Source organism: Dendrobates tinctorius, unplaced genomic scaffold (assembly GCF_039654945.1).
Source record: "Dendrobates tinctorius isolate UK_male_01 unplaced genomic scaffold, ASM3965494v1 ptg000113l, whole genome shotgun sequence".
In the NCBI taxonomy this organism is placed as follows: Eukaryota; Metazoa; Chordata; class Amphibia; order Anura; family Dendrobatidae; genus Dendrobates; species Dendrobates tinctorius.
This window is the reverse complement of record NW_027361781.1, coordinates 2,691,182-2,707,060: the sequence shown is the minus strand read 5'-3', so window position 1 is coordinate 2,707,060 and position 15,879 is coordinate 2,691,182. Positions and strand designations below refer to the sequence as shown.

Sequence of the window (15,879 nt, the reverse complement as noted above, 5' to 3'; positions counted from 1 at the left end):
GTGGCTAGGACCTTGCCCGCCGGCCTTCTTCACCCATTGCCAGTTCCTGAGGTCCCCTGGCAGCAGATCGCCATGGATTTTGTAACTGATTTACCCCGCTCAGCCGGATGTACCACCATCTTAGTCGTAGCAGATCGTTTTTCCAAAATGGCCCACTTCATTCCCTTACCGGGACTACCATCCGCTCCGAAGTTGGCCGAGATCTTCATCCATCAGGTCTTCAGGCTGCATGGTCTTCCTCAGCGGATTCTGTCTGATCGGGGGGTCCAGTTCACCTCCCGCTTCTGGAGGGCTCTCTGCCGGCTTATGGGTACATCTCTCGACTTCTCCTCCGCATACCATCCTCAGACCAACGGGCAAGTGGAGCGAATTAATCAGGTGTTAACCACCTACCTACGTCATTTCGCCAACGCCCATCAGGACAATTGGGTCGCGCTCTTACCTTGGGCTGAATTCTCGCACAACAATCATCCCAGCGAATCTACCACCAAGTCACCTTTTTTTGTGGTAACCGGTCAAAACCCAGGTAGTCCGTTACCTTTCTCCACGTCTACAGGAGTACCCGCAGCCGATTCTCTTGCTAAAGAATTCTCGCAGATTTGGAGAGAGACCAGGGACGCGCTCAAGGGTGCCAACAACCGAATCAAGAAGCATGCAGACAAAAGACGGAGGGACGTGCCTCCGTACCATCCAGGTGACAAAGTCTGGCTTTCAACTCGACATATCCGTCTGAGAGTTCCCTCTTATAAGCTGAGTCCTCGGTACATTGGGCCGTTTGAAGTAATTGGACGCATTAATGAAGTGGCTTACAAACTGAGGTTGCCTGCTTCGCTCCGGGTTCCCAACGTTTTCCATGTCTCGCTCTTGAAACCCGTAGTCCTGAATCGGTTCCAACCAGTTTCCATCGTCCCTCCTTCACCTGTTATCTCGGACAACATCTTCGAGGTCAAAGACATCCTGGCTATGAAAAGAGTCCGGGGTAAGACCCTTTTTCTTATCGATTGGGTGGGTTTTGGTCCCGAGGAACGGTCCTGGGAACCCCGGGAGAATGTCAATGCTCCCCGGATTCTGAAAAAGTTTTTTGCCAATCTCAGTAAGGGGGGACGTAAGGAGAGGGGTACTGTGACATCGGCGGCTATGCCCGCCGATGTCCCTTCTAGAGCAGCGCGCACCGCAGCGTTTCCCTACCTGCGCGCTCCCGTCCGGCCTCGCGCCCGTCGTCCACGCTCCCTCACGGCGGCTCCTGGCTTCCGCTCTCTGTCACGCGCTCGCCCCCTCCCGTCCTCTGTCTCCAGCTGTGGGCGGCGCTGAGGGGCTGGCCTGGCGCACGCACTTCCGGGGGCTGGTATATTTCAGGCGTCCTCGCTGTTAGGAGGACGCCTGATGATTGTGTAGCAATCTGGCCCCTACAGTTCGTCTGTAGTTAGTCCTATCTCTGCCTATCCTTCCTGCCTTCCTCTGTGTCGTCCTCCCCGCTCTCCCCAGTCTGTCCAGGCTCTCCTTTTCTTCCATTCCATGTGCCGTCCCCTGTCTCCAGTTCGCCTTGATTCCTCCTCTTGCCATTCCGTATTGAATCCTTCCCTGAGCCACCTGTCCCTGCTAGTATATCTGTCCGCTGCTTCCCCAGGCCTTTTGTTCGTGGAGCCGTCCCTCTTGGTTCCGGCTGTCGCGCCTCCGTCCTCTGTGGTCCTGCCCCAAACGGTCCCTGTATAGGGGTCGGTCTTCACCTGGCGTGCTCGACCCGGGGGCTCCGGATCCGCGATCCAGAGGGTCCACTCTCTGACATAGTTTTCGTCAGCACTACAGCTCTCAGCACATATCATGCTGAAAAAACACTTATGGCTTTCATGTCACGCAGGAAAGCTATCTTTGTGACATATATCTCCCCTCATGTACGACACCAGTGACCCTGTCACAGTAGCCTAAGGGAAAATTAGGTAATCTTTCATCAACAAGCTGCCTATCGTCATATTTCTATGGTTTAATTATTGTATAGGGCAGTGCCCAGGGCTGTAGGGACACAGTTAGGGACAGAGGATAACTGTTAAACCAAGGGTAGATTACAAGAACTGTGCAAATTGTCTCTTCAGAGAGGAAGAGGACTAGAACTCTAGTGCCACCTATTGGAAGTAGCAGTCCTAAAAGTCAAGGTCGACCCTTGCCACTTGACTTGGGATAAAAGCCAAAACTAAGTCATGTGACAAGGCTTATTAGAGGGTCAATGTAGACTTTTAGGATTACTACTTCACTAGACGGCACTTGAGCTCTAGTCCTCTTCCTCTCTGAAGAGACAATTTGCATATTTCCCAGTGGAGAATTGCAAGGCTTAAAAGGCTCCTCACTCGGCATGTCACTCTCCGCAAGGAGAAACATTACCCCTAAGACCTGTCCTGCTGAAATTTATTGTCAGTAACTTGCTACTTAGCATCTATAAGATATTCTTACATGTTCACCTGTATATAGTTAATAGATAATAACTTGTATCGCTGTACCACCGAGTCGGCATTTTCTGTGCCGCTGCATCCTCGCACCTGTTGAAAGTCGCATAATTGATCTATTGATTGAAATCAAGTAATGTTCTATATTGTAAAAGTGACAGGTATTACTGTTGTGTTTTTGGGGAGCCTTTGATCGACTTGGAAAATTACAAACTATATACAGTAGTATGATATTGGTCCATATTGTACTATTATATACTATACATATTCTTTTACTATTCTACCTCCCATGTACTATGATGGGCAGATCATATACTATGCTGCCCAGGTGCAGCTTCGTGCTTTTCTGCACAGTACAGTACATTCCGAATCTCACATCTGCCTCTGGCTATTTCACATATAAGACTCAATTATTACATTTTATTAGGAATTGTTGGCACATGTCCTGCCCCGTTTGGAGGTAGGAGCTTCTGACATCTCCACCACCAGACCCCAGTAATGGGCGGGACACTGACCTCCAGTCCTCTTATATAAAGTCCCTATGGACAGTAGTATAAGCTCAGAACTCATGAGAGGTCCTGAGGTCCCAGCGGAGGCATCTCACCAGGTAAGGTTATACATCATGGACTGTTGTGAGATAACTGTCAGGTTAGAAGTAATTTATTTATAGGTTCACTCATTTGTATTTTCATTTATATGGTTTATAGTGAATTGGTCGGTATTGAATGCCCTTACCATAAATATGGGCAATGTTCTTGAACCCTCTAATTTTTCTGCACCTACAACTCTAGGCATATACTGAAAGTAGAAGTTCAAAATCAGGCAGAAAATGCATCATGATATAATAGTATAATAATAATAGGTACAGTGCATAGTATTATGGGGTCTGTAGTGGGGTCAAGTGTTATACCAGGACCTGGAGAGAATAAGACTGAGGACTGAGCAGGGTAATATTGTTATTAATGAGCTAGATGACAGTCACATAATTTTCTGAACTGTCAGAAGTTTGCATCTATTCTGTACCCTATTCTTATTTTTGGGGGATGGACAAAAAAAACATGCAACATTTTTTTCTTTCCAAAAAGATATCAGACAGCACAGACACATTTTTCAAAAAATTAAAGTCTATGTAATTGCGCCATACTGAGGAAAGTAGAGGTGTTCAAAAAGGAACAGTAATGGGTGCAAACGGGACCCAAAGTTTCCATTTTTTTAAAAGAGCCATCAAAAATATTAGTTACAAAAAACAGATATGTGGGCTTCTGTTTGGCTTATGTTGGGATCTCTTTCTTTTTCATTCTGTTTTTATATTTAACTGGATATGTTAGAAACAGATGCCAAACGCTAGAGGGAAACAATCATAAGATGATATACTGTGCAGCTCAGCAGGTCTATGTAGATGCACTAGCTCAGCAGGGCTGAATCACACATTATAAGTACCCTAGCTCAGCAGGGTTAAATCACAAATGACAGAAACACCAGCTCATCAGGACTGAATCACACAGGATAGAAACACTAGCTCAGCAGGGCTAAATCACACATGACAAACACCAGCTCAGCAGGTCTGAATCACACATGATAGAAACACCAGTTCAACAGTGATTAATCATACAAACATACTAGCTTCAGCAAGACTGAATCACACATTATAGATACTCCAGCTCAGCAGGACTGAATCACACATTATAGATACACTAGCTCAGAAGGACAGAATCACACATGACAGAAGCACCAGCTCAGGAGGGCAGAATTACAGATGATAGAAACACCAGCTAAGCAGGGCTGAATCACACATATAGATACACTAGCTTCAACAGGGCTGAATCACACAATATAGTTACCCCAACTCAGCAGGACTGAAACACACATATAGATACATCAGTTCTGCAGGGCTGAATCACACATTATAGATACACTAGTTTGGAAGGACAGAATCACACAGGACAGAAACACTAGCTCAGCAGGACAGAATCACATTTTTTCTCCATCTTCTCCTCAACTAATAAAATCTAGTTTATTTGTTCATAGGAATAGGATACTAGGATGCAATATTTCTCTGACTTACTACAAAAGAAACATTTTTTATGTCCGTACTATAAAAACTGATTTAGAAAAAAGTTTTTCTTTTGGGCAAAAGTAGCAAATTGTACAACTTATTATCAAAACTGTATTTTGAAAAGTTTGATATTCTGAATGCATGTATATGTACTTCTGTGCTACTGTGACATAACGTATCCTCATAAATGGAAAAAGTGGTGCGAGGAGACATGGAGGGACAGAACTTATGGGATCCTAAGGTAAGAAAGAAAACTGAGGTTAAAGTTGAGAATCCTCTAAGCGTGAAAGTAAAAAACGTTTGAAAAAGGATCGAGATTTAGAGACCTCATTCAGACGTGAGTGATTTTTCCTTGAATGCAAAACACCGAATTTCATCAGCATTTTTGATTTGCGTTTCATAAGTGCTTGGTTTGTTCCTCTATATTTACTATCAGATTTTTATCACTGACTTTTTCAAATGAAAAAATAGATAAATGACAAAGCTTCTCCTATGCACTACGATGTAAAACAAAGCAAGCCCGTTGCTCACAGATGACAATGTGCACTGTAAGTTGTTTTCACAGACCCATAGACTTGGGTGGGTAATTATTTTTTGGTCTCCAAATAAAAAAACAAAGAAATGTGAGCATCCAATATAGTCTATAGTGGGTATGTTTATATCAAGAGTTAGTGATCCATATGACAATAAATTGTCACCAAGACAAATTGTAAATCAAACTGTACCACTATGCTGCATTCTTGAAAGAAGCCAAGTGTCCAGAAGTGAACACTGCCAATAAATTATGCAAAATATATCCTTCACTTAAACATAGTAAAGATAAACATACAGAAATAAAAACAGAAGCCTCCAGTGACAACCCCTGAGGAAACGCGCGTCGGGGCTGAGGGTCATGGGACATATGTTGTCACTACATTGTATAATGTAAGTTGCATTGCAGGGCTTTAAATTATGCTTGCACCTACCTCCATTCCTGGGTCCTGACTGTTTATGCTCTGCACATCTAACACACAGCTAGCAGTAGATTTGTGCACAATTGAGCTGACACTATTTTTCAATGTGTAATATTGGAATTTTCACCATGCAATGGCACTTTAAAGGAACAGCACAGTATTTTGAGTTAGCTGTAATGTCTTCCTCTTTGCCTGCATATGCATTTAGTTTATATAACTGTGTCCAGATAAGGCTGTTGCATAGTTTAACTGGGTCCATTGGTGTAGTATTACCTACTGTGGTACCTGCATATTTACTCTGTGTTTACATAGGCTGGGTCTTAACCTCATAACGTTCCTCGCACTGGAGGCTTCTGTTTTTTTTCTGTATGCTTACCTTTACTATGTTTAAATAAAGGATATATTTTGCATGATTTATTGGCAGTGTTCACTTCTGGCTGCTTGGCTTATTTCAAGAATGCAGCATAGTGGTACAGTTTGATTTACTATCATAGGTACGTGTTCTATCCATGAAAAGCACGGATAAAATACATACGTCACTGACGGATGTGTGAATGAAGCCCTGGGCTATATTGCTCAGCCCCAGTTTGGCCATAGCGTCACGCGAACCACTGCTTTTTTGGTGATATGGCTACACTGGGTGGACATATTCTTCATAATCATACTCCTGGGAGAACCAATTGGAAAGTTTCATTTTATTTACTTTATCATTATTTTTTATTTTTAGATCACCATTAATTCCATGGTGCTGTACATGAGAAGGGGGTTACATAAAAAATAAAGATCTAAAACATGGTGAACACATTAGCAATGGTAGACTAGTTCAGAGAGGAGAGGGCCCTGCCCTTGTGGGCTTACATTCTACAGGATAATGGAGAGATAGTAGGTCAGGGGGTTGCTGCAGCTCCGGTGGTGGTGAGATGGTATTGGGGTCATTGCAGGCTTTCTTGAAGTGATGCGTTTTCAAGTTCTGCTTGAAGGTTCCGATTGTTGTGTTTAATTGGATGGGTTGAGACACAGAATTCCAGAGGATGGAGGAAAAAGTCTGGAGGCAATAGAGTGAGGAATGTACAAGGGTGGAGGAGAGAAGGAAGTTTTATGAGGAACAGAGATTGCGTTTGGGAAGATATCACAAGATTAATTCAGAGATACAAGTATATGGAGGAGACCGCTCTTGGACAGTTTTGTAGATCAGCATGAGTAGTTTGAGCTGGATATGTTGAGGAACTGGGAGCCAATGAAGGAATTTGCAGAGGGGAGAAGCAAAGGAGTAGCAAAGAGAGAGGTGGATTATGAGTTATGGACGGACAGACTGTAGAGATGCGAGAGTGTTAGCAGGGAGGTCACAGAAGAGGGTATTACAGCATTCGGTGCAGGAGATGATTAGGGCATGCACTAGTATTTTAGTAAATTCAGGGTTGAGGAAAGGATGGATTCTGGAAATATGTTTGAGTTTGATGCAGCAGGAGGAGGTGAGAGCTTGGATGTGCAGTTTGAAGGACAGGACAGAGTCGAGACTTACTCCAAGGCAGCAGTGGACTACGGGTGCTTTGGAAATGGTGGTGGCGTTAATTGTGATAGATAGATTGAGTAAGGAGGGTAGGAGAGATGGAGGAAAAATAATAAGTTCCATTTTAACTGCATTGAATTTTTGGAAGTGAGAGGAGAAGGAGAAAATGGCTGATAGACACTCTGGAATTCTGAACAGCAGAGAGGTGGCATATGGGCCAGAGAGGTAGATCACTTCAGACTCATGTTATTTTCCACAAATTATTAGCAACCATTTAAGGCCTCATTCAGACAGACGTGTTTCCCTTACGTGCATGGATACAACATGTACTCATTATAGTCTATGTGTCACGATCCATTTTTGGATCTGTGTTAGATTCTGGATTCTCTTATGTAAACTTTTTTCCTTTCATCGGGGGTTAATATTAGTTTTAGCCCCCGGTGGCCACTGGTGTTACTACAAGTTTAGTTAGTCTGCTGGTGGGTTTTCCCCCCGGTGGCCGCTGGTGTTACTACATGTTTAGTTAGTCTGCTGGTGAAGACCACTCCCACCTTCCTATATAAGGTCACCTGGTACACCAGCTGACTGTTGGTAATACAGGTCCTTTGGAAACCAACCGTTCTAAAGAGAGGTGTTATCTGGAGCAGTGGTGTTAGCAGCTTATCTGGTGCAGTGGCCATACAGCGGAAAGCGATGTTCGGGTGCCTTACTCTGCTGTTCGGTGCTTAGCAGCAGACAAAGCTAAGTTTTGTTTTTCAGTTGATATTTCCCCGTGGTGTCAGTTTTATCTTTTCTTTGGTTTGTGGTGCAGTTCTCTGTTTTTCCTGTCTCACCTCCTGGGGAGGGGGTTGGGGGTTTAGCTCAGGGCTAAACAGGAGATAGGGACAGGTCGGTGACTTGGGCCTCACTACCATCAAGTGTACCTCCAAGTTAAGGAAAGTCAGGGCACCCCCTTAGCCTTAGGGGCAGTTCAGGGGCCCGGGTTTCTAGTCCCCCTGTTTTCCCACTACTGCCCCATGACATTATCACCATCTACCCATTTTTTCTGGTGAGCCATGGCCCTAAAGCAGACCTTTGTCCAATTGCTGCAGACCCTCACTGAGGAGCGTGGGGTGCTGCGTGGTGTGGTGGAGCAGCAGCTGCAGCAGTTGGTGGGTTTCAGGGCCTCAGCTCAGGTGCAGGCTCAACCAGAACCCAAATTATCTCTCCCAGACAGGTTTTCTGGAGGGAGAGATAATTTTTTAGTTTTTCAGGAGGCCTGCAAGCTACACTTCAGGCTCCGCCCTCGTTCATTAGGGAGTGAGGAACAGCTGGTGGGATTCATCATATCTCTCCTTAAAGGTGATCCCGAATCCTGGACTTTCTCCCTGCCAGTTGATACCCCATCTCTACAGTCAGTGGATGAGTTTTTTGTGGCTTTGGCAAATATGCCCCCTGTAGTCCTCGCTAGGGAGGAGGACTCACTGGTGCAAGCGGACGAGCCCAGGCAGGTGGGAGGAGTTGGTTCCCCAGTGGTGTTGCTTGCGTTTGTCATGGTTTAGGGGCATGTTTTTGCTGTGGGCAGACTGGGTCTGCCCGACTTGCGCCAAAACTTCTATACCACCTAAGAAGCCGCGTCCCCATGGTCATGTGGAGCGAGGCGACCAGGGAGTGTATATTTCCTCCATCTCTTTCTGGGAGTCAGAATTCATATATTCCATTTCCAATCCGTTTCTTGAATGGTTGATCTGGTATGGCAGATATATCGATGACACCCTGATTATTTGGGGCGGAGATATATCTGCCATACCGGACTTTGTCAAATATTTAAATTCTAATAAATATAATATCCAATTCACGTACAAATGTGATCCGAAGAAAATTTCTTTCTTGGATCTGGATTTAACAGGCATTGTGGGGGATATTATTTCAACAAAAACGTACCATAAACCGCTAAGTGGGAATACCATCCTACATGCAAGTAGCAGCCATAATAAACAAACAATTAAATCTATTCCAGTTGGCGAGTATACTCGCATCAAATGAAACTGTAGTTCCAATGATGCCCTTATGAATGAATTTGAGCATGTTACAAATACATTGAAAAGTAGGAGGTATCCAAATTGGACACTCAAAAGAGCACAGCAAATAGTACATACAAAAAATCGAGAAGATTTAATTATGCCATTTAGTAGGAAAAGAAAAAATCAAGATATAGCAAATAAACCCTACATTTGTTTTCAATACAGTCCACAATTCTCTGGTATTAAAAAAATCATACATACAGTAAATATCTACCCATTTAATATGAAGATGAAAAATTGGCACAAATTTTGATGGCAGGTGTAAATGTAGTGTCCCGCAGGGCACCTTCTTTAGGCAATAGATTATCACCTAGTTTGTTTTCATCTAGTAACAAATCCAGAGATAATTGGTTAAATAACAAGGGCTTTTATAAATGTGGCGCTACTTGCTGCAAAATGTGCAAGCATGTACAGATATCTAAGGAATTTAATAATAGTGACAACACTTTAAAATTCAAAATTAATAACTATATTAATTGTAACTCAAAAAATATAGTGTACAAAATCAATTGTGATGCTTGTAATTTGTCTTATGTTGGCTGTACGACTAGACAATTAAAAATACGTATAAGAGAGCACCTATATGATATCACGAATACCACTAATTTTGGAGGAAACATATCAGCGGCATCTAAACATTTTATAGAGTGTCACGCTAGAAGTACGGCTCATTTTAAAATACAAGCAATAGAACGTGTTAATTTGTCATTTCGGGGGGGAGCAGGGGCGTAACTAGAACTGATTGGGCCCCATAGCAAACTTTTAAACGGGGCCCCCTCAAAGACACACCCCCTTCAAGACACAACCCCTTACCAATAATGCATACTAGAGTCACATTAAGTAACAGAATTAGAAATAATGTAACACAATTATTCCTAATCCTGTAACTCAGTCAATACTATCAAATTAGTTAAGAATTGATAATTTTATATTTAAAGTTGCTGACCCAGCACCACATGGTATATAGCCCAGCCACACATGGTATACAGCACCCAGCATCACATGGTATATAGTACCCAGCACCACATGGTATATAGCACCCAGCACCACATGGTATATAGCCCAGCCACACATGGTATACAGCACCCAGCACCACATGGTATATATAGCGCCCAGCACCACATGGTATACAGCACCCAGCACCACCTGGTATATAGCACCCAGCACCACATGGTATACAGCACCCAGCACCACATGGTATATATAGCGCCCAGCACCACATGGTATACAGCATCCAGCACCACCTGGTATATAGCACCCAGCACCACATGGTATACAGCACCCAGCACCACATGGTATATAGCCCAGTCACACATGGTATACAGCACCACACAGTATATATATAGCCCAGCCACACATGGTATACAGCACCCAGCACCACATGATATATAGCACCCAGCACCACATGGTATATAGCCCAGTCACACATGGTATACAGCACCACACAGTATATATATAGCCCAGCCACACATGGTATACAGCACCCAGCACCACATGGTATATAGCGTCCAGCACCACATGGTATATAGCACCCAGCACCACATGGTATATAGCGCCCAGCACCACCTGGTATATATAGCACCCAGCACCACATGGTATATATAGCGCCCAGCACCACATGGTATACAGCACCCAGCACCACCTGGTATATAGCACCCAGCACCACATGGTATACAGCACCCAGCACCACATGGTATATAGCCCAGTCACACATGGTATACAGCACCACACAGTATATATATAGCCCAGCCACACATGGTATACAGCACCCAGCACCACATGATATATAGCACCCAGCACCACATGGTATATAGCCCAGTCACACATGGTATACAGCACCACACAGTATATATATAGCCCAGCCACACATGGTATACAGCACCCAGCACCACATGGTATATAGCGTCCAGCACCACATGGTATATAGCACCCAGCACCACATGGTATATAGCGCCCAGCACCACCTGGTATATATAGCACCCAGCACCACATGGTATATATAGCACCCAGCACCACATGATATATATAGCACCCAGCACCACATGTTATATAGCGCCCAGCACCACATGGTATATATCGCCCAGCACCACCTGGTATATATAGCACCCAGCACCACATGGTATATATAGCACCCAGCACCACATGTTATATAGCGCCCAGCACCACATGATATATATAGCGCCCAGCACCACATGGTATATAGCGCCCAGCACCACATGGTATATATAGCGCCCAGCACCACATGATATATATAGCACCTAGCACCACATGGCATATAGCGCCCAGCACCACCTGGTATATATAGCGCCCAGCACCACCTAGTATATATAGCACCCAGCACCACATGGTATATAGCGCCCAGCACCACATGGTATATAGCGCCCAGCACCACATGATATATATAGCGCCCAGCACCACATGGTATATAGCGCCCAGCACCACCTGGTATATATAGCGCCCAGCACCACATGTTATATAGCACCCAGCACCACATGATATATAGCGCCCAGCATCACATGGTATATAGCGCCCAGCACCACATGGTATATAGCGCCCAGCAATATCTGGTATATAGCGCCCAGCACCACATGGTATATAGCACCCAGCACCACATGGTATATATAGCACCCAGCACCATATGATATATATAGCACCCAGCACCACATGGTATAGAGCACCCAGCACCACCTGGTATATATAGCGCCAGCACCACATGATTTATATAGCGCCCAGCACCACATGGTATATAGCACCCAGCACCACCTGGTATATAGCGCCCAGCACCACATGGTATATAGCACCCAGCACCACATGGTATATAGCGCCCAGCACGACATGATATATATAGCACCCAGCACCATATGATATATATAGCACCCAGCACCACATGGTATATAGCACCCAGCACCACCTGGTATATATAGCGCCCAGCACCACATGGTATATAGCGCCCTGCACCACCTGGTATATAGCGCCCAGCACCACATGGTATATAGCGCCCAGCACCACATGATATATATAGCGTCCAGCACCACATGGTATATATAGCACCCAGCACCACCTGGCATATATAGCGCCCAGCACCACATGGTATATATGGCGCCCAGCACCACATGATATATATAGCACCCAGCACCACATGGTATATAGCGCCCAGCACATGGTATATAGCCCCCCGCAGAGAATGGCCCCACAGTCCAGCACACACAACAATATATTAATTAAAAAAAACAAACATTATCCTCACCTCCTCCTCGTGCCTGCGCTGCTCCCAGCTCCTGTCTCCTGCTCCTCTGCCTGGCTGGCACTCAGTGAGAGTGCGATGACATCATCGCGCACCCGCTGTGTCACAGGCAGAGCGGGGAATGATGGGAGAGGGAGCATCAGCTGACGCTCTCTCCTCTATCATTGCGACGGCAGCGGCAGGCGGCGCTGGGGGGCAGGCGGAGGGGGGAGTCGGCGCTGGGGGCCGGCGGGCCCCCAAGACACCATTGGCCACAGCACCCGCCGGAGCGCAGCTGTACTTCATTGCACTACTGGGTAGCGCCGATCGGAGCCGGGGACCCGGGCCCCTATATGGGCCGGGTCCCAAAGCAACCGCTTCTGCTGCTACCCCAATAGTTACGCCACTGGGGGGGAGATATGAGACGGCGGCTTCTCACCCGAGAAGCATTTTGGATTTATCATTTAAACACGAGACACCCAATCGGTCTGAACAAAAGACATCACTTGATGTTGCATTACTATTAATGTTTTTAATTATGTATTGTCATATGTGATATTTTGTATGCTCAGGACCTGAATTAGGTATCATGTGATGTATTGCATGTTTCCTATTGGCCAGTCTTGTACTTATAGCTTAGTTGCACTAGAGACTGGGTATGGCTTTGATAAAGACCTCATAGGTCGAAACGCGTAGCCTCTGCGTTACCTGAGTCTGGTGTGATTACATGGAGAATTTTATTATGTGTTATTTGATCCACATTCAATAAAAGAAGATTTTTATGCAGCTGGAGCGAATCCCCCTTTTTTTTTCTTCCAGTGTATATTTCCTCCATCTCTTTCCCTCAGTGTACCCTGTCTGCGGAAGTGGTGCTTGGGGAAACTGAGGGTTTACCAGTGCTTGTGGACAGTGGAGCAGGAGTCAATCTGGTGGGTGCTCACTTTGTCCAGACCCATGGCTTGAGGTGTAGAACGCTAGCCAAACCCCTAAGCGTCCAGGTCATTGACTCTGTCCCACTTAGCCAGGGGAGGTTGACCCAAGTAGTGGATAATATACACCTGCATATAGGGACTCATCATGAAGAGTCCCTGTCATGCTACGTCTTGGGGGGAATGCCAACACCCATCGTTTTAGGACTCCCTTGGTTGAAAAAACACAACCCGGTGATAGATTGGCGGTCCAGGGAAATAGTCAGCTGGGGTCAGTCGTGTGAGGGCTGCTGCCTGGGGGCTACTGTCTCTGCCGTCATTCTACAACTGTCCCCTTCTTCTCCAGTGGGGCAGCAGAGGTGCTGCCAGGGAGTAGGGGCAAGTCTCTACCCTCACCAACCCTGAGAGTCCTTGTAGGAGCAGTGGTGTTAGCAGCTTATCTGGTGCAGTGGCCACACAGCTGAAAGCAGTGTTCGGGTGCCTTACTCTGCAGTCCGGTGCATGACAGCAGAGGAAGCTAAGTGTTGCTTGTATTTCCCTGTCTGTTATCTTTCCTTGGTGTTTTATTAGTACAGCGGTGGGACCAGTGTCCGCACTTTCCAGTTCCCTAGTAAGGGATAGGTGCAGGGCAAGTGAGGGACCAAGGTATCCTGTTCGCCGACAGGTTGAAAGAACCTGTATAGGGAACATCAGGAGAATTCAGGGCACTTCCTTAGGAGAGTGCAGGAGATGTCCATTTCCCCGTTCCCTATTGCAGGGCCCACCATTGTAATTGTGTCCCCTTGTTTGTCTTCGTTGGTTTTGTGACCAACCGATCGTCGGGTCGCGTCACGCAGGGCCAGTCACATTATGACACTATGGCAGTGTTCCCCAACTCCAGTCCTCAAGAGCCACCAACAGGTCATGTTTTCAGGATTTCCCTTAAAATTGCACAGGTGAGATCTGCTCACCTGCACAGGCAATAATTCCACCACCTGGGCAATGCTAAGGAAATTCTTAAAACCTGACCTGCTGGTGGTGGAGCACCTGCCAGGGCCGTGGGGTACTCGGTACAGGGCCGCTTCTTAAAGGGGCAGTGTCACAGCGGCGGTGACCCGGTTCGTGGCCCTGGGCGTCCAATAAAAGCACAGAGACAAGCCTCCAATCTTCTGGAACAATATAATTTGGAGTGATAAGACTAAAATTGAACTTTTTGGCCACAACGATAAATGTTACATTTGGACAGAGGTCAACAAAGCCTATGATGAAAGGAGCACCATTCCTACTGTAAAGCACGGAGGCGGATCGCTGATGTTTTGGGGATGTGTGAGCTACAAAGGCACAGGAAACATGGTCAAAATTGAAGGAAAGATGAAAGCAGCACGTTATCAGCAAATACTGGAGGCAAATTTGCAATCATCAGAATGGAAGCTGCGCATGGGACGTACTTGAACGTTCCAGCATGACAATGATCCAAAACACAAGGTCATGATTTAAAAAGAGAAAGCACTGTAGTTTGACAATAAATGGCTTCACCCAACCACTAACCATGATTGGAGAAAAATTTTTGTTTGATGTTATCATTCATATTCTCTGAAAAAAAGACAAGAAGGCAAAAATTCTGCCAGAGTATGTAAACTTTTGAGCACAACTGTATAAGCAAATGGATCATGTTCAACCATGTGTGTGCTGGGCCACAGGGAGCATGGGCTGCTAGCTGGCTCCTAGGTTACTCGATGTCATCCCCTTTCAAAGTGGACCGCATGCATAACAGAAAGAGAGACCACATGACCTTACAATAGCCTTTACCCCCTTTGGGTCACTCCTCTCCTGCCCTCTGGGCTGAGCCTATATCCCCTCCCATTGCCTCTAGCAGCTCATAATTCCTTAATAAACTATCCTGGGGAGGCAGTTTGGGTTTCATCGGGCCCCTGCTATGGGGTGAGACTAAGCACATCTTGGCTATCGGGTTCCTATTATCCATTCTACGTAGTTCCAATCCATGGGGGGTTAGAACGGAGTACCTGGAAGGTGTTCATCATGTTCTGGAGATTTCAAAAATATACACTAGGACATATAATATCTCCATAACTCCTTATGGAATAATGTTTCTAGAATTTTCTCTGGCAGCTTCAGCATGACTCTATATTGCAAGCTAACCTTTGTCCTGCTCTGAGCTGACTCAAGGTGTAAGATCTGTCACTCACAGCCTTTGGAGGCTTGACCCCCTCTCCTCCCGCTGAGCTAGGTGCCAGCTATCTCCTTGAAAACTAGTGGTGTGGCTGTTTCAAGATGCACAATAAGGATGCACTTGAAGAAAAATGGGCTGCATGGTCGAGTCGCCAGAAGAAAGCTATTACTGTGCAAATGCCACAAAGTATCTCGCCTACAATAAGCTCTTCCTGCGTTAAAACATTAGTATTGTTATGAAAAAATAAAAAACAACAAAAAAGTACACGTGTTTGGTGTTGCCACGTCCGGAACGACGCGACCTATAATACTGTATCACTAGATAAAACTTTCAGTGAACACTGTAAAAAAAAAAAAAAAGAGGCAAAAAGCTATGCTTTTTATCTTACTGCCAAATAAAAAGTAAAATAAAATGCGATCAAAAAGAAAAATGTAAATAAAAATGGTACAGCTGAAAACGTCATCTTATCCCGCAAAAAGCAAGTAGCCATACAGCTCCATCAGCAGAGAAATGAAAAAGTTGTAGCTCTCAGAATAA

At 45.3% G+C, this 15,879-nt stretch overlaps 1 protein-coding gene across 2 annotated transcripts in view; it reads left to right on the top strand.

Annotated features, from left to right (window-relative positions):
* Positions 1-2,964: 2,964 nt before the first annotated feature.
* LOC141101000 (urea transporter 2-like) overlaps positions 2,965-15,879 on the top strand; it is a 76,286-nt gene continuing 63,371 nt past the window's right edge. The window contains exon 1 of one of the 2 annotated variants that reach the window (XM_073589781.1): positions 2,965-3,045. In XM_073589781.1, the coding sequence (XP_073445882.1) occupies positions 2,980-3,045 (66 nt within the window). In that variant the 5' untranslated portion in view covers positions 2,965-2,979. The remainder of the gene's footprint in view (positions 3,046-15,879) is intronic. The other variant, XM_073589782.1, reaches the window with a different exon arrangement.